The 19008-nt window shown below is 36.0% G+C and overlaps 1 protein-coding gene across 1 annotated transcript in view; it reads right to left on the bottom strand.

Annotated features, from left to right (window-relative positions):
• LOC108355657 (vacuolar protein-sorting-associated protein 36-like) overlaps window positions 1-19008 on the bottom strand; it is a 204337-nt gene that overhangs the window by 117177 nt on the left and 68152 nt on the right. The window contains exon 2 of the mRNA XM_017606808.1: window positions 15221-15398. Coding sequence (XP_017462297.1) covers window positions 15221-15236 — 16 coding nt within the window. The 5' untranslated portion in view covers window positions 15237-15398. The remainder of the gene's footprint in view (window positions 1-15220; window positions 15399-19008) is intronic.

Here is a 19008-nt window from a genome sequence, read left to right as displayed (position 1 = left end):
TCTTAGGCTTAGCTTTAGCCTTAGTCGTAGTCTTAGCTTTTGCCTAACTCTGTGTTATGGAATTAATTTCGATCGCATTCTTAGAATTGGTTCAATTGCATCCAATTCATGAGTTTCTCTTCAAATAAATTATTAAAGACTTCCAAAGGCTCAATAATCTCCCAACTCTTCCAAGAAAAATTTTGCTTTGGCTACACGCATCTGTAATTACCCCTACTCCTTCAAAAAATCAACAAATAAAATGACAAAATTACGAATTGGCAAACTGCTCACAGCAACGTAGCACAGACCAACAATACAAAGAAAGGAAAACTTCTTCAACCTCAGCTAACTTATCGTACAAAGTCATTGCGCCCAAAAATAGGCAATCACAATTTTATTTATTTATCTTCGTTCAACCCGAAAACTTCATAAATAATCATACGTGTGCAGACGCACAAACTCCATACCCCGTTGCAGAGATAAAAAATTTCGTTTTCGTTAGACACGCGCACATCGATGTACTATATACATTGTTTCTTTCAATTTCGTTTCTTTGTCTTTTCCAGTGTCTTTTATCTGCGCACCTCGACAATTTCAGCATCAGTTTAGCAGACGATAAGCGTACGGTGGAATGGGGCATTCACTGAAGAGGCCGTTTGTTGCAAAACTTTTCCAATTTTCCCCTTTTTATCGTAAATTGCCTCTCAATATGGGTAAATGCTGGCGAGCGCCTTGAAGTATGCTATATGCACGTTCGACTGGCTGCTGGTAGCGCGCCGTTTTTCTACTTCACTTGATTTTGTCGCTTAGCGAATTTCATTTACGTGTCTTTGCTGTTTTCTTATTTATTTATTTTCTAACTGTATTAGCTTATTTTTTTCGCAAAAAGTGTGGAGAAAAGGAGCCCAAATATCTTACTCTTTTAGTCAATATCGTAAATAAGCAATGTGAAGGTAGAACGTGCATATGACATCTTACACTTATTACTATTGTAGCTAAGTACGTTGGTATGTAAGTTTGTAAGAATTTCTGTAGCTTTAGGCTTTATTTTTATCTATTTTTTGTGTGCCGCATTGCTTTTCCACGTAGCCTTCGGTAAGTTATGGAAAAGTGATTTCATACAAGTGTAATGATTTTATTGGAAATTACGGTAATTTATTGTTAACGATGAATGCAGTAATGATTTGGGGATGAATGGAAAGCTTTTATCCCAAATAAATACATTTATTTTGTGTATCTTGGTACAAATACAGAAACACGTGCATAACTAAATCCCAAAATTTAATCGAGTGGGTTTGTGGAAGTTCGAGAGAGAAAAAAATTATTTACAAGGCAAAATTACGGAAACTCTTCTAGTTAATTTGTAGCAAGTCACATACATGCATATGTACACATGGAGCATTCCTGCCGCCCACCACGTACACCATTTGAGTTTTTCAGCTTAGATTTTTTTTTTAATTAAAAAAATTAAAAAAATTAAATTTAAGTTTAAATTTAAATTAATCTTAAAAATGGAAAAAATTAAAAGAAAAATTAATCGCAATCTTGCAATTTTTTTACAAAATTATGGGCATTTTGGAAAGCAAGTTTTTTCTCTAAAATCGATTTCTTGAAAATGGCTGGACAAAAAAAAAATTAGAAAATCATCGAGACCTTTCTCAGTTTGTACTATTTTGTGTCCGCATTGTGCTGGAATGCCCCTTATGTTGATAGCAACTCGAAAGCCAAAGGTGTTCAATACGAAATCGGGTATGTGAAAAACAGATAATGTTCTTATGGAGATGTTGCAAAAAATTTGAAAGTGACCTTTCGACACGGCTATGTCATGGCTTAAAGTTTTAGTAAAGGTTTCCGGCCTCAAAATGTGTTATTTCATGCCACAAATCGCCCTTTTGTAAAGCAATTCCAATATTTAGATTGGCTAAATACTAGTAAATTCAAATATTTTTACCCATATGAAAATAAAAACTTTCATGACTATTCATTTCCAATGATCCTCGCATTTTCAGAGGATACACAAAAAATTTTCTAGACCAACATTTCCGCGTTTATTGCATTTATAAACATTCAAAAAAAGATAAACGCGCGCAATTGTGACTTCAACCCCAGCGAGAGATATCTAGTAACTTCTTGAGGGTGCATGCATTCAGAGTAAATCAAGAGGAAAATAAAAATTACGCGGGTCATCGTGCGTCGATTTTTAATAGACAGGACAATGGCAAATGAATGGGATGTGTGGAGATGGCAAAACACATAAACACAAATACACCAGTGCAGATAACATTCGTTGCGGGCGGAAACTAGAATGCGATCAACCATTAAAATCCACACAAAACAAGAAATAATTCTATAAAGAAAGCAAAAAAAAACAAAGGAAAAATGGATAGCGCAACTAACGATATAATCGTATAGCAAAACCAGCAAAAGAAAAGCGGCATAAGATGCGCTACATTAGCCAATGGAGGCAAGCAACAACGCACAACTACAAAACAGCAATGAAATGAAGTAGTTATGGCTTACGAAATCTGGCGATAAATATCACTAAGCCAGTACAAGTAAGATGATTGAACAAAATTCAACTGCAAGCCACCCATTGAATTAGTGAAAGTACTATTTTTTTTTCTGACTTTGATTACTGCGGCGCTATACTCTGTGTGGCATGCATGGGGCAGTGCTACGAAAAAAAAAAAAATAAATAAATAAAGTTGCATGATTCAGCGTTCCAATGCACGCATACACTCTCACTCAAATACATACAAAGACATGTATCGAATGAGTTGTCAGTCCGTATGTCCTTATTTTGTTTCTTTTACTGTACTGTATACTTTTCGGTCCCTCGTGCATTTCTTTGCAACTCATGTGTTTGGCATACAAATCTTCGACTTTTGTAGCAAATCATCGCCAAAGTTTTGAGAACAGATAAAGCAATCGAAGTAATGAAAAATACATTAAGTTGTTATACACAGTTACTTTTTTGGGATTTGCAAGTAAGGGTGCCGATTAGTGGCTTTGGCGCAGTTATCCTTGAAATTAATTGTGGATTAACGGAGTGTGCTGATTGGAATTTCATTAAGTTCGCAAATTGAAGATGTGGGATGGACTGTTGTTTGAGAAAAGTAGATCAAGGGAGAGTGAAATCTTAACTTGGAAAACTTAAATAGTTCAAAAAACCCTTTTCTATAGGGTATTTATAACACTTAAATAAAAATGAAATTTGATTTAGTTATACAGAAATAAATATTTACTAAAACTAATTTAGAAAAAAAAATGTAAGGGTGGGCTTTTATTAATGGTTGATAAAAAAGAAGAATCGACCCCTGCACCACCGAATGGCTACAATTTTGTGGAGTTATTTCTTTCAATTTATGTAACAAAAAGTTCTACATAGCAAACAACCCAGATCATAAATACTGTTTTTCCAAATATATCGACTCCTGCGCCACCTATCGGCGCAGTTGTCCGGACTTATTTATTTTTTTAATAAGACCTTCTCTTTAGAAACTTTATTATAAAATCTTCCAATAGCGCTGCCCTTCGATGGCAACCGAGAAGGTGGGTTTTTATGGCATCGAAAGTGAAATAAGATATAAAATCGCGGTAGAAGCATCGGTGTTTATCTACCTCAAAGTAGAATTCGAACTGTTTCATTATTATTTAATGTAAATTTTTGTCTTCAAAGAGAAGTTGTAACAGAAGGCCTGGAAACTCTGACCATTCCATACAATATGAAAATGAGTATAGAATCGATCACGGATGGCTCTCTGCAAGAGATCCGAAATCGAAAAGCCTGTTTTTTTTCAATTTTTCCGACTGGTCATGCATATAGCTATGTACATTAGGGTGGTCCTTAGAATCAAATGATTTTTTTTTAGTCTTGCCCTCTCAATCAGTAATATCACGGTCACAGATATCACATATAAATTTTGGTCCCGATTGGAGACGGTTAAGGCGTGTAGCATAAGGGCAAAAGTTACCATTCCTCTATGGAGACTCAAAAAATTTAAATTATCGATACTACTGTAGTCGAAGATATCGCATGGGGTCATCTGAAAACTCATACAAATGTGGTTTTAGACTCGCTAAGACGAGATCCGTAAACCTCCATATTGGCAGGTTCGAGGACATTTGAGGGTCAGTCAAATAGGGCAAACAATTTATTCAATAAAAATAAAAATAAAAAATTGTATTTGTTGTCCCTTGATTCTTCAAGGTCATCTAGATGTCATACTAAGGTCATCTCAAGGTCAAATCTAGAGGAATTGTATTGAATTTTAAGGTTCATTCAATGAATTTTTCCCTACTTGACCTTCAAATAACCTCGAACCTGACGTAACGGAGGCTAACAGACTTTGGATTCGCTTTGACGGCATAGGATAACATTGGGATATAGAGGTTTGGTCCAATATGCATAAACTTTTTTTTTGTAAATTAAGAATATACGTAAAATGTTAGAAATTTAGTTTTTGTTATGGTATGCAATTTATTAAAAAAAAAACATGGCAAGTATTGTAAAATGCTACCACGTGATCAATTATGTAACTTACTGTATATTTAATACATAAATACGTACATATATGCAACTGCATCACTTACACTCCCTACAGTGGACAGATTCATTTAGCTTATGAGCTTGTGTTTTTTTTTTTTTGTTCATGCAGCCACTCGAGAGCAAAACTCCCTACTTCAAACACCCTCACGAACATAGGCTACACCGCCTATGCAGTCTGCAAATGCACACGCCCATTTCTGTCTATGCACGTTATATAAGTAAAAAATATTTCCCTTTTTGTATTTGCCTTTTTTGTGTGCGAAAGTCACACTCAAAATTGCGTTTAACTAAGCGTAAAAATTATAAGCAAATTAATTTACAACAAAAGCTTAACTTGTTGTAAAACAAAGCAGCCAACAAAGTTTTTCAACAGTCACGGAAAGTGAGCAACGGGCGTACTCGTAGCAACTCTGCAGGGCAGAACGACGATCATAACAAATGAAAATGTGTGTATGTATGGATTTGTGGCACTTGTTTTTTTTTTCTTTTTCTTTTTCTTTTTCAAACAACGGATAGCGAGTTGGCGTGTTATGTGTGCAACAACAGCCAGTTTCCCTGCATACGGCATCCTGCTGTCGTCACCATATGAAAGAGGTGTTTTTAATTGTGGGGGATACAATGCTTACATATATAAATACATATGTAGATATATATACAATACACACATACCACATATGCATGTGGCTATAAAAACGTACATAGAGTGTAATTCATTTTGGCTACCAAATTCATACGTTATTTGAATTATTTTACGTTTGAAGCAGTGTTAAATTTTGCACTTATTTCAAATTCAAAACTTTGATGTATTCGGTTATTTCCTTCCAGGGACAGTAAAAATTACAAAAAAAATCTCATGAGAGATATTTAAAAGTAGTAAACGTCTACAATTTAGAAAGTCTAAGACAATGGAAATTTTACTAGGTTTATATTGAAACATATGTATGTATGCATAGCTAGAAGCAGAGTCAGAGTACAAGAAATGAAGTATGAAAGTGAATACTGACCAACGGATTTCGATTTTTGGGCTCTAGCAAATAGATGAGGAAAAAAGTAAGAAAGTCTAAGTTCGGGCGGAGCCGAACATTAAATACCCGGCGCACGTATTAAATATATGTTTTTCACCTTACCGAAAGCTACCGCTAAATGGTAAGCCGGGGCGTATCAATTTTGAGTAAATTAGAGTCCTTAGATTTTGAAATTTCGAAGTTTCAAGCAGCTCTGAAATTTACCGTTATATGAAAAGCGGCCTCAATTTTAGTCCGCTTTCAATAATTTTCAACTTTTTGCTTTTATGTGGCGAGCACAATAACCATACCGAGTTTGGTACAAATTGGTGGAACGGTTACCGATATACATATAAGTGATCATAAGTGGGCGGTGCCACGCCCATTTTCCAAGATTTTATCATAAACGTATTTCTTGGTAAAGAATTGTTGCAAGCATCAATTTTGAATACATTAGCCTTAATATTTACTGATTCATCGAAGATTTTGTATTTCTCTAAATTACCGTTATATGGGATGTGGGCGTGGTTATTGTTCGATTTTAAAAATTTTCGGCCATTTGGTATGCTGTGCGAAGCCCAATAACTGTGCCAAGCTTGGAAGAAATTGGTGCAGCGGTTACCAAGATATGTACATGTAACCATAAGTGGGCGTGGCTACGCTCATTTTCCGAAAATTTATAATATTTTTATTTTTCGTCTAAAACTTATTGTAAATGTCAATTTTGAGTGAATTACCTTCAGTAGTTACTAAAATATCGCAGTTTTCGTATTTCTGAAAATTACCGTTATATGGGATGTGGGCGTGGTTATTCTCGGATTTTAAAAATTTTCGGCCATTTAATATGTTGTGCGAAGGCGAACAACTGTGCCAAGTTGGGAAGAGATTGGTGCAGCGGTTACCAGGATATATACATGTAACCATAAGTGGCCGTGGCTACGCCCATTTTCCAAAAATTTATAATATTCTTATAATGTCTATAGAAACATCGCAGCAGCTGATGGTGGGATAACCTTTGAATCTTTGACTTCAATATATTTTAAGCCGATTATAACCTATCAATCGACAAAATACATATCTTAGCAGTATGTTAATAATGAAGCTGTAATCAGTTTCCCAAGTGCGTTCTTCTCCCTTGCAGAGGCTACAGTTTTTCTTCTTAACGCATCGCTCGTGAGGATTTTTTTTTTAAATTGTCATCAAACTGTGCAGCTTGGATCACTTTTACGGTTAAACTGAGTACCGCTCTATACTAACCTGAAAAAAATATAAAGAAACTAGCATAACACAAACATATCACAGAAAATTGCTCTCGAAAATCTGCATCATCCTATATATAGGATATATATATATATATATATAGGATATATAGGTATGTATGTGTATCCAAAGCACTAATTCAACATGCACAAATTTATTAACATGAAAATAAAATAGTTCAACAGCAATCCACAGGTAGGCTGACTTCCAAAACGTCAATTGCTTTGCATTCGTACAAAGTATAATGTTCCATAACGCCGAACTACAAACTATTGACAACGTACGATTTTCCAAAACGCATCCGAAATGTTATCGAAACGCATCGCTAGGCAATCAGCGCATCAGAAAGAAAGCTGATGCTTTGTTTGTTATTGGTTACCATTGGTGATTTGAAAATGGAAAATTCAGAAAAATTGTTCATTGCTATAGTGAATATTTAAAATATGCAATGTATATGGTTGCAATGTGTCGCCACTCTGCATATGCAAACAGTTTGAATAACGCAGTATACTAACAGTTCCCTAACATTGTATTGTAACGTTTTGGAAGTCAGCCGTAATTTACTTAAATATGTAAATTATTCAAGTCAAAACGCATCCAGCCGACAACCATAAAACAAATTAGTGCAACGAGTACTTTGCATAATCTTTTCACTCGACACACACTTAATGTAGTGAATTATTTTCATTAAAATTATTTCCACAAATTGGCGCACAAATCTGACAAAATCTTAAGCCTCTAATGACCGAAATGGGCGGTCAAACCCACAATTTATGGCGCATATTTAGCAAAGCCTACACATATATACTTTGTAGATTGGAAACTCAGCCTATTTGAGATAATAATGTGCTGCTAAAATACATACAAAACGATGTCGGTAATACCAAATGGCGTGGCAGAGTAAAACCAGCAATTTGGACTATAATTTTTAGCTCCACTGCTACTGCTGCTGCCTATTCGCCAGCAATTCGTTTAGGCTGATTTTCGTTTAGCAGCTGTGTGGGCATTTTATGTGGTAACCAATACATGCAACTAAGAGAAGAGAGTGCAGCAGACTGTTGGCCGGTGAAATTTAGCGAATGCACAAACCAATTTAACGCCAACCCCAAAAATTGAAGGCAACCTTGTTGGTGGCATTAAAATGACTGCATTTAGGACCACAAGCAGAGCAAAGCTGGTTGTTGCAACCGAAGCTGGCTAAAACAGGACTCTAGCAAAGCCTTCAATTGGTCAATCGGTCAGTCAAATGGCCGACCAGCTTCAGGCTCAGCTGTAGCCAAATGCTTTTACGCAATATCTAGTTGAGCTCATTTGGTGCAAAATTGGTGTTCATAAGTATCGATACATTTACAGTTGTGTGAGGATGTGCCCATTGATCTGATGCTGCTGCATATTCCAGTCTGCTGGTAGCTCGTGTTAGTTTTTAATTTATACGTTAATTGAAACCACTGCGTATGCGTAAGCGTTCGGAAATTTTACAATTTTACATTACATGCAACATGCAGGACAACAACAGTACTAGCAACAAATTTATGAGCTTATGGCTTGGTAGTGGGATTTTTGTTGGCGACAAAATTGTGCAAATGACTGCCAAAACGACCTGTAGTATTTTCCGACCGTTTTAGTAATTCTGAAAGCTTACGATTTTATACTGAACTCCCCGGCTTTCGCGTTGCATATTTTTAGAGTCATACGTTATCCATTTAGAGATTTTTTACTGTAGCGCTTTTTTAGGCGAAACTGACGGCAATCGACAGGACCATAAAAGTGGTAAAGTGCGATATGATATTCTATGCTGACGTCTACATCCTCACCAACAAGCCAGTCTTTAAAAATTTCTGCGAGGTTCAAGTAGCTTTTAGGAGGGATTATTTAGGAGTTCTTAACTCCACTTGCGGCATCACAGTGGACCCTGAGCCTGAGTGTATCTTATACACCAGGGGTTCCCAAACTTTTTTCACTGCGGCAGCCTTGTTGTGCTAAAAAAAAATTTCGCGGCACCCCTTCTCTTCAAACGTCTACGAAAACAAGAAAACACAATGCAAACTTTAAACTCATTTTGCTTTAATGTGAGGCCTGAAATTGTTTTGAAAAATTCATTACTTCCTTTAAGTTTATTGGGAGCTTTGACCATTTTACACTCTCGCCATGTGACGCTGAAAGCTTGCTGGTGTACTTGGTTTTAACCGACTTCACAAAAAGGATAAGGTTATCAATTCGTCGGAGTAGTTTTTCATTTTTTTTTTATATTACTATAATTTTTAAAGGAAAGGTGGTCCGATTAATCCAAAAACGGGAAGAAACTTGGATGAATCGCGGATTAGGTCTACAAAAGTACCTAAAATGAAAAGCATACGTTTTCGGCTATTTTTCTGAAAACTTTCTGATTCAATTTTTCGTTAACAAAACGTACTGGGAAACTACGCTTAAGAGCGAAATACACCACACAAGCGGCTTGACAAACCAAGCGAAATATCGCTTCGCTGTGTTGTGTATGGGGTGTGACGAGCCGCTGAAGGTAATTTTAAAAAATTTCAAAATTTTTTGATTTTCTGGCCGACATGTGGAAGTTTGAACAAAAGTAGGCTTCACCTCCAATTTAAGATGTGAGTCAGTCTAACTGGAAGGAAACAGTTTTATGCCACATTTCCGTAGCACATGTTTTTATGATAACCTTTTTCACGACAGGAATAAACTCGGAAGCTTGCATTAGCTTGTCTAGGATAGACCCTGTGAGTGAAAAATTGTAATATAATCTGGCACAGAAAGCGAGTCCTATCGAATGGTAAACGGGGCTTTCAACTAATTGAGTTAATTCAGTTTTCAATTTTGTTCAATCTGTAAGTAGTAACAAAACATTATAAATTCACTTAAATTACCTAACGGGTAAGCAATTGTGTTTACGTTTATATGTAAGTTTGCATTGAGACTTCACGCTTGACTGGTTACAGTTGCTCTTATCGATAAACGATTAAGCAACCACAACACTTGACTTGACATATTTTGAAGTAATTTTAAGGCCATAAGATTCTTGTCACTGCTGGAGCTAGTTTAAGCAAAATTCCTGCCATTATGTAACCTACTTACTATAAAACAAAATAGGCTAGTACCTACTATAGCAGAATGACTGTAGATAAACTGCTGACAGAGACTTAAAAATTATGTTGAACTCTAGTACCAGAGATTTTTCATTCAGACTTTCCGATCAACTTGTTTTAAAGTAGTGCCCATATCTAGAAAACTTCTAAATTAAATTACGGAACAATGCCGACCTAGCAATATGGGACCCAAATGAGACGGTCAGCAACAAGCAGACTCACTTTTTGTCCTTGAACTTTTTTGACTTTCAAGAATCTCTACTGAATAAATAGTATGTTGGCAAAGCTTTATAAAAAAGTTTACTTAAAAAAAAATAAAACTATATGGATTTCGCTTAAATTCTTTGATCAAAGATTACCGAAGCCATAGAAAAATTAACAACAAACAAGCCTTGATCTTCGCGTAAACTACATAACCAGAGAACCGACACTCGCCTTAATTAAATTGTCTAGTCATGGTCTCGACGCAACGATTCTACAAGCATTTCTCAGAATTTTATAGAACTTGTCTGGTATACACATATTTATAGTTTACATGTACATACATATATATGTATATCTGATAGCCTCCGCAGCAAATCTGGCAAATATTCAATTTCACTGCCAACCGGAAAATATAAAAGAGGAGAAAAAACTTGAAAAAGGAATGGCAATGAAAAGCGAAATCAACAACGTGAGAAGAGCTTTGACTATGAACAAAGATTTTCTCTTTTGTTTTTGTTTTTTTTTTTTGAATTTTTCGCTTGCTTTTTGCTAGCCCACATCACGTAGGCTCAACGAGAATTGCATGCATTTGGATGTTATGACAAAAACTGTCATAGAGAGAAATTCCGCAATGTTGCAAAAGCGCTGACAACAACTACGAACAAACAAAAGCCAAATTCCTCTTCACTACATTTTTTTCCGAAACTTGATTGAATTAAATTAATTTGAAATGATTTGCAGTCATATAAGTATGTGTGCGGAATGCTAAAAATAAATATTTTGTTTGGCAAGCAAACGAGAACTTTAGACTGCGTGTATGGGTTTAAAGCACAGCAGAGTAAATTTAAAATTGATGTACTGAATATTTTTTTGCTCGGACTACGTTCAGGAAACTAAAGTAAGTAGATGCAAAAAGAATGTAGTTTAAAAAACTAAAAACTCGCTTTTATAATTTACATTTGTACTGTCATCAGGTTACTTTAAGAATGGAAATTTAAAGAAATCCCATTCGTTCTGTGATCAGGTATGTATGGTTGAGAACGGAAATCGCTGCATCTTTTAGGCGCATCAATTTTACATAATTACTTCCCAAGCTAATAAAAGAAAGATAAAAAAATCATAGATTTCAGAGAGTTCAAATTCTACTGAAGCTTTTATTTTACCACAGCGCACAGAAACACATCAAGTCTCAGAAGGAAAGCTTTTCCAACTAAGATGATAAGCCTAGGCTGCGATTTATTTGACTAATAATAACGCTTATATACCGCTAGTAAGCGTTTTTAAGACTCTTTTTTTCATTATATTTAGGTGCGACTACTAACACCAAGCGCCTAACTGCATGCTATGTTCCGTTGTATGAGAAAAAACTCCTTCATTAAATTTATGAAATTTTTTGCACATGCACTTCTCAACTGCCAAGTAATAAAATGTTCTTAAATTATGATTTGATAGCACGTCAAAGTATGCTAGGCCTTGTCTGATGCATTCTTCGGACAATGTTTCCGGATATAGCTTACAATTATGCATGGGTGGTAATAGTTGATTACCATGGGTCACAGTGTCTACTCACTACTTTATATATTTTTTCCCATTCACCAGCTAAGCATAATTTAGGACGCCAACAACTTATTACTTGAATGAGTCGTGCTATGTGACATTTGAGAAGTGCATCTGTATTCTTCGTATTTGATTCGATTTTATAGTGCATGCTTTTAGGCACAACAAACGTAACTGGTTATTAATACATAGGCCTGCTTAGATTACTTTATTTTTTCTTCAAACACTTCTCCACTCTTCTAGTTCACACGCAGATTCCTTCGTGGCTTCTTTTTTCCTTGTTCGGACCAAACCGTCTTCTAAGTTTTTAAAGAATACGTTTATTGATTTCTTGCCGTTTCTAGGCTTGAACGGCATTTTCTATATCGAGAATGGATTCACTACGTACGTCGACTTTACAACTTTTCTAGGAAAGGCATGGCTTTGGAAAGTTTTAAACTCATATACTTTTATTTCGGCACTTTTTACTAACGAGCATTCCAAACGTCGGCCCTTAACTGGGTTCAATGTGCCTTCTTTGTATTTTCATTCATTTATTTTCTATTAATTTTGTTAGATGCGTTCACATCCCGAATACCAAGCCTTTGCGTCCTGAAGAATAATGATGTACTCCAAATGTATAAAACGACTTGCGAAAGTTGTAAAATGATGTTAAATAACTCTGGTTACCTAGACCCTAATGTCGTGAAACGGTTCTACCGCCGCATTCCACATCCATTGCTCCATGTCTAAAACCTCACTGGCCTCTTTAAAAAGTGGTTTTGACTCGCTATGAAACATTAGATTGGAAAGCACATGCGGCCTTTTTGGCTCCGCCTCCCTTTGCAGACCGTGCAGGGGCACATAACTAGAGACTGGGACAAATCCATATCTCCATTCTTATTTTACACCGGTGGAAGACAAATAAAGTTATTGAGCACCTTTTGCTGAAATAGAAGCAAAAGAGATCTACACGAAAGAGATCTGCATCGAAAGCGTCATATTTTTCGTTACGATTCTGCAGCATATGTGGTTTAGAAATGTATAAGCTGACTTCAAAAATTTAAAAAAATTTTATCCCCTTCAACTTTAACTTTAGCAGCATTCATTAAATTTTTCAGCATTACTTCCCGATCAATTCAACTCAAGCTAGCGCGAAACTTTTTCTACAGGATTTAATTCAAACAAAATACTTTTATGTCAATTTTTATTATTTACATTATATTTTAATATTTTCCGTCCACCAACAACTGGTCAATTTACAGTCTGTCACATTTGACTGCAACTGTAAATAGAGCAGTGAAAAAATGTCAGCTTCCCACGTCACTCACACTTCGCCACTGCCCCAAAAGTGCTTTTCGATGAGGCGAAATCGCATGTTAAATCACTGAAATGCAACATGATGCCATGACAACAACAATTACAATTAGTAGAGGGAATATGTAGTGGCAAATAAGAAAAACACAAAAACAACAATAGTCAATAGCGGCTGATGGCCAATATGGCGTAACGAATTAATATGTCAATATAAGTGGCCAACTGCAAACCCATAGCCAGTGCCAGCTACAAGTTCAGGTCAGGTGCATACATACATACATATGTGCACAATGTTGTAAGTGAAATGAGCGCAAAAAATGGCGTAAGTGTGAAAAAATTGTGCAAAAGTCACTGCTGGTGAACAGATTGCGTTTTGTCGCACAACTGCATTTATTTTTTGTGCCATTTCCGGCGCTGCGCTACTCTCGAATATTACACGTTATTGTATTTATGCGCTCATATGCGAATACATACATACATACATACATACATACGCATATGTAGCCGTACGTGTATTAATTTTTATACTTTTTAAAATTTCCGCCACTTGTTTATTTATGATTTTGCATTGACTCGCCCATTTGCGCACAAGTTTATGTTTTTCGTGTAAAATAATATTTTTACGGTTCAAGGTTTCCAAATGGGGGGGTTAAACAAACAGACAAATTGTGGATGTGAACTACAAGTGCACAACCGAACGTTTTTTTTTTCAAGAGTTGCTCACTTTTTTGGACGCAGCCTTTTTAATAGGCAGCTGCGTATTCAGTGTAGGTTTTTTTACTATAGTGTAATAATTTCAAGCCGAAGGTACCGCAGTTACAAACAAGTTTTTGGGGATATGTGCTATTTTTGTGGGAATAAAATATAAAGTTTTTGTTTAAACCTATAATTTAACAACAAATATAAATCCCTTACAGTAGAGTAAGTTTTTGCAAATGTGGAAAAAAAAGCGTAATTTTCGGTTCGTTTAGAAATAGAAGCGTAAAAGTGGGTAAACGACGTTTACAGGAGGTCAGTTATTAAATTAACAAAAAATTTTTAGCAATTAACGAGGTGTTGGCAGCAAAAAAAAAGCAAAAAATAAAAGTGTAGGGGGTTCAGCATTTGAAAGCGGAAATCCTATAATTTTTATTCGTATGCAGTAGCGTCTTTTTCCATTTTTATGCAAGTAGCTACAGTATAATTTCTGGCAGTTAGCGAGTATGCAATAAGCGCTCCCAAAATACTCTCTTTTTAATTAAAAGTGAGTTTAGAAACCTTGAATTAAACTTTTGAGCTTACAAGAATATGCAAAAAATCAGACGAGCCCTTAATCGGGAATTTATGATGCTTTGAGCACATTTTCTGTTAATTTAGAATATTACAATGAGCATGCTGATTTCTTGATAGGCGATCTCGAGGAATCCCGCTCCTTATGTGCATGTCAACCAGCCTCTCCAAAGTGTTCCGTAAAAACGATGAGAGACTGATTGGCCTGAAGTGCTTGGGGGCAACATGAGAGTTCCTTCCTGCCTTCGGGATGAACATCACCTTGACGACCCTGAAACCCTTGGGAATATACCCGTATCGTACGCAGTTCGTGTAGATTGGAGCCAGCCAACGGCACGACACCTCCGCAGCTTTTTGCAGCTGTAACTAAGTACTTATTAAAATGCCTAGAAAGCTTAAAATGACAGAGCCTTTGCAGTTGAAAACTCTTGTAAAAGAATCGCACTTAAGACATTGCTTCCGCTGATTCCTTTCAAAGCTTAGTTATAGGATTATATTAAGAAAATAGATAAACCGAGGAAAAATTTTGAATTTTTCTTGGTAAGATAAATATTATTCAGGTACGCTTTATTGTTTGTCAGGAATATCCAGAAGACAGATGTGACTTGAGATCATTGGCGAACAGGGAGAGCTTGGCTCGCTCATCAATATAAAATAATTGAGGAAGTCTGCAAATAGCAACTACAACCAAGTACTTCATATGCCATTTGAGAATTGCAAAAGTGCGGTCTAGAATTACGAAAATGCTAAATGAAACTAAGGTACCTCAGATAGCACACTTTAAGAAGTTCAATTTGCTGGTCTAGCATCGCACTGCGGTCGAAATGCCTGTTTTGCTTTTGATTGGCATGCCCACAAATTTGTAAAAAATAATATTTAACCCTTGACGACCGAGAGGTCCAAAGAATTGACGAAAGCCGAAGGGGTTCAATAGGCAAATCTGGGCACTACACGGTACGACATTTTCAGTTTTTTAATATAATATGTAGAAGTAGACTTACCTTTTTGGTAATTCATAGTTTTATCTGTTGACTGTTTAGTACATCAATAAAGAAAGTTTTTTGCGCTCACTATTCAGTATTTAGTTTTGCATTTGCAGAGGCAGAAGTACGACGAAAAACAAACTTACTGTTCACAATAAATATTTTAGGTACCACACACACGTCAATTTAGTCGAATCTGAAAAGAAAAGATTTTATTTGGTATTTTTGATGACTGCAGTCTCTTTATTATATTTAATATTTATATGCTTGTTATTAAAGTAATGCTAAATATTTTCAATGAAAAACACAAATCGTCTTAATTTCCCCAACCAACAACCCGCCAATCAGCATAATTAAAAACTGCAAAAAAAAAAAATAAAACATTTTCTTGTTATCTTTACCTGCAAATCAAATACGCTTAAGTTGCTATTTTAGTTGTCTTATCTCTTCTGACTGCATACGCATAGCCTCTTTCACTCTATTCTGGCACTTTCTTCGCCAACTTTCTAACCTGGCCTCATTTATGTAATTTGCCAGCACGCAAAACGAAAAACTAGCGCTAAGTAAATTATTACACCAACTTCAACTTCATGGTAAAGCGCCTGAAAACAGGCAATAAAATTGTGTGTGCAACAAATTCTAGCGAGCGGTGAATAAATGCTGAAGCAAGTAAACTTAGAAGGAAAATGCAATTGCAACATCTATATTAAGACAAGATAAAAAGGCAAATAGAACTGGAGTTGTACAAATTAAGAGGCTAAACAAGCAAAACTTCTCAAATAAGCTATGCTGGAAGAGTGATACCGAGGTGAGTCGAAGGAATTTGGTGGGCATGTGAAGGGTTATGAATATAGTTTACTTTGTTATAGGAGTAATGAGGTGATAGTTTAAGAGATGTGCAGATCAAATGAAATTTAAGTAACAGAACAATTGGTGTTATGGTTTATATATCTAATACAAAAATACCAAATTTCGAATGACCGTTTAAAATTACGTTATTAAAGGAGGCTTTCTCGATTATATATCTATAATATTTTTGGCGTAATTTTTCTTCAATTGCTCTCAGAATAAAGTAGTTTTCGTGAATTAGAGTAGTCAGCAATCCCTCCCACTAGGATTCTCACCAAGTCATTAAGCAACATTTAGTCGTGATCCAGACATTTTGTGATTGATACGCCATTGTTGACACTAATTTGCGATGGCAAATCAAATTATATTCGCAGTAGCAGCAGCTGATGCAATACAACAGTCTTTAGAGGACGAGGACAGCTGCGAAGGAGTACAAGCAGGATGCTGGCGCTGCAATTTTCACTCGGGTTTAGGATAGATTAACACAAAATACCTACATACATGCGTTCGTATGTATATAAATATGTACATATGTATGTATGTTTGTATACATAGCGCTGAGGAGAACAATAATTCTACAGCCAACGAACAGTGATGCCATGAGAGCAAACAAAATATAAAACTACCAAATATGAGTATGAAGTGATTTCAGTTGGCGGGACTAACAAGCGAGTAGAAAAGGTCAACGAGGAGGACAAAGAGCAGTGCTCCAAGCATGACATTGCCAACTGACGCACCGGCGTTCCTCATAAACACATATGTAAGTACATACGCACATCCATGTTGCATAAAATCACATGCAAACGCATGCTGAACAATAGCAGCAACAATCGGCAGTTTAAACGGCAAACGAGTTGACAACGAGCGTCGTAAAAACACCAAACGTCAGCTGAATTTGACAGCAAGCAGAGTAGCGAGAAGTGCAAAAATTCGCATACCAAAGGGAGATCGAGAATGCCGCACGCATAAGCTCGTTTACACTCACCAACTGTCAACTGGGTGACAGGTAAAATGCATACAATGACACTGCCTGCTGACGTTCACGATGTTATTTTTCTTATTGTTTTCGCTGTTGTTGTTGCTGTTGTTTCAGTATAAGTCAAGTGCTTAGAAGCATAACATTAATTAAGTTTGTAACGACAAATGCCAACAATGTCAACAACAACAACAACATTGGCAAAAACAACAGCGCGGCAAACTCAAAGCCAGAAGGATTTGTGGATGGAGCGAGCAGCCAACGAGGGGAGCACAAACGGACGGACTGATGAGTGTTGTTGGATATGCCAGACTTTGTCACTTTTCGGCTGACGGCAGGTGGTTGACTTGTCGACTGTTAGTTGCAATAGAGTTGTTGTTTTGTTGTTTGTATTGGCGTAGGTGGTTTTACGGCTTAAGTGTAGGGAGCAGCTTTTTGGAGTAGCTTGTCGCATGACAATGTTAATTTTATAAACTCTTCTTATAGCACAACGAGGACGAGGGAGTGGAGTGAGAGCATGCTCTTTGAGCGATGAGCCAAAGTCACTGCGAGCAGTCTCAGCTTCAAAAGGCGTTGTGTACTTGAGCATATGTGATATACATAGCTGCTGCNAATGGAAATTTCAACGACTGCTATACTAAGGAAAAATTCGCAGCGTAATTCTAATTTTGAATTGTATTGAATGAGATGAATCATTAATAATATTTTACAGACACAAACACAATTTCAAGTGCAGCTGAATCCAAATAAATTTTTTTCTTTTAATTTAGCTGTCTTAAATTTTGCCGCCCCTTAATTCTGCCGCCCTAGGCTTCAGCCTATGTTGCCTGTACGATAAATCCGCCACTGGCTGCACGAGTGACGGAAGAGGTCGGTCTTAAACCTGAAGTCTAGGGGTTATCTTTCTCCCTTGTTTACATTTGTTTGACATCTTTGGTTGCTTTGTTAGTTCTTCATACTTGAAACCAAATGTTTTAATGAGTGCTGTGGTTGCCGCTGTGACACTGAGCCGAATTTGAATTGCGGTTGCAAGCTAAACTGGGAAGCTGAAAATTTAGTTACTGAAGCGTTAGAGTCAATAATTTTAAAAGTTTCTTTGCATGGATCGAGTAAAAGTGTGTGGGTGATTATTGGTTATATTTACTTATGCAGGTGTGGTAGGTTATTCATTTATTTTAAAGGATATTGATAAAAACTTATTTTCTTTGTTTTTAATTAAAAAAAAATAAGATCAATAATTACCTAAAATAAAGACTCGAATACACTTAGGGCCGTTTTCCCAAGTAGGTTTTTAAAATTTACCTGCCCTACAATAACATTTTTGCCAATAAAATTTGCGTTTAAAGGACGGATAAGTTTTAAAAGCTACTTAAGGAAATGTGAAAATTTGTCAAAGTAAAAAAAAGAAATTTCAATAGTTTTTATAAATTTCGTCCGAAAACCTCTAAATTTTCAAAATCTTTTAACTGTTTAAAAATTGCAGTTCAAGTAAATTGATAAGATAAAGCAAACATTGTAATACGGCTGTCAAATAACAGAGGTTTAAGAAGGTTTACAGCCGAAAATATTTTTGTGGAAAGTTGCCACCTGTTTGAAATTTTTAATTGATAAAATAAATTAACACCCCTATTGCGAATGTCGACTGGCAGTAGATAAACGACTATTAAGCGATTATCGATTAGCGATGCTATTGCGAGTGTCGCTTAGTCGCTCAATTAGCGACTGTGAATACTTTTTAATCGCTCATTCTTCTATTGCTGTTTTTTAGTCGTTGGAGTTTGCGTTTATAAAATTTACATAAGAAAGTGGTACTATAATGAATAAAAAGTAAGTCAATTGAAATGGAAGTTGTAAAAAATTGTGAAATATACATATGCATGTATGTGTCTGAATTACAGATCAAAAATTATAAGCAACAAAAGGCAACTTGCGCGGTTGTTCGTACTGATGCAGGAGAGTGAAGACATAGGCAAAGGAATTT

Source organism: Rhagoletis zephyria, unplaced genomic scaffold (genome assembly GCF_001687245.7).
Source record: "Rhagoletis zephyria isolate East Lansing unplaced genomic scaffold, Rhagoletis_zephyria_1.1 Rzeph_scaffold_00167, whole genome shotgun sequence".
Lineage (NCBI taxonomy): Eukaryota > Metazoa > Arthropoda > Insecta > Diptera > Tephritidae > Rhagoletis > Rhagoletis zephyria.
The sequence above is the reverse complement of the archived record's forward strand: the minus strand, read 5'-3'. Positions and strand labels throughout refer to the sequence as shown.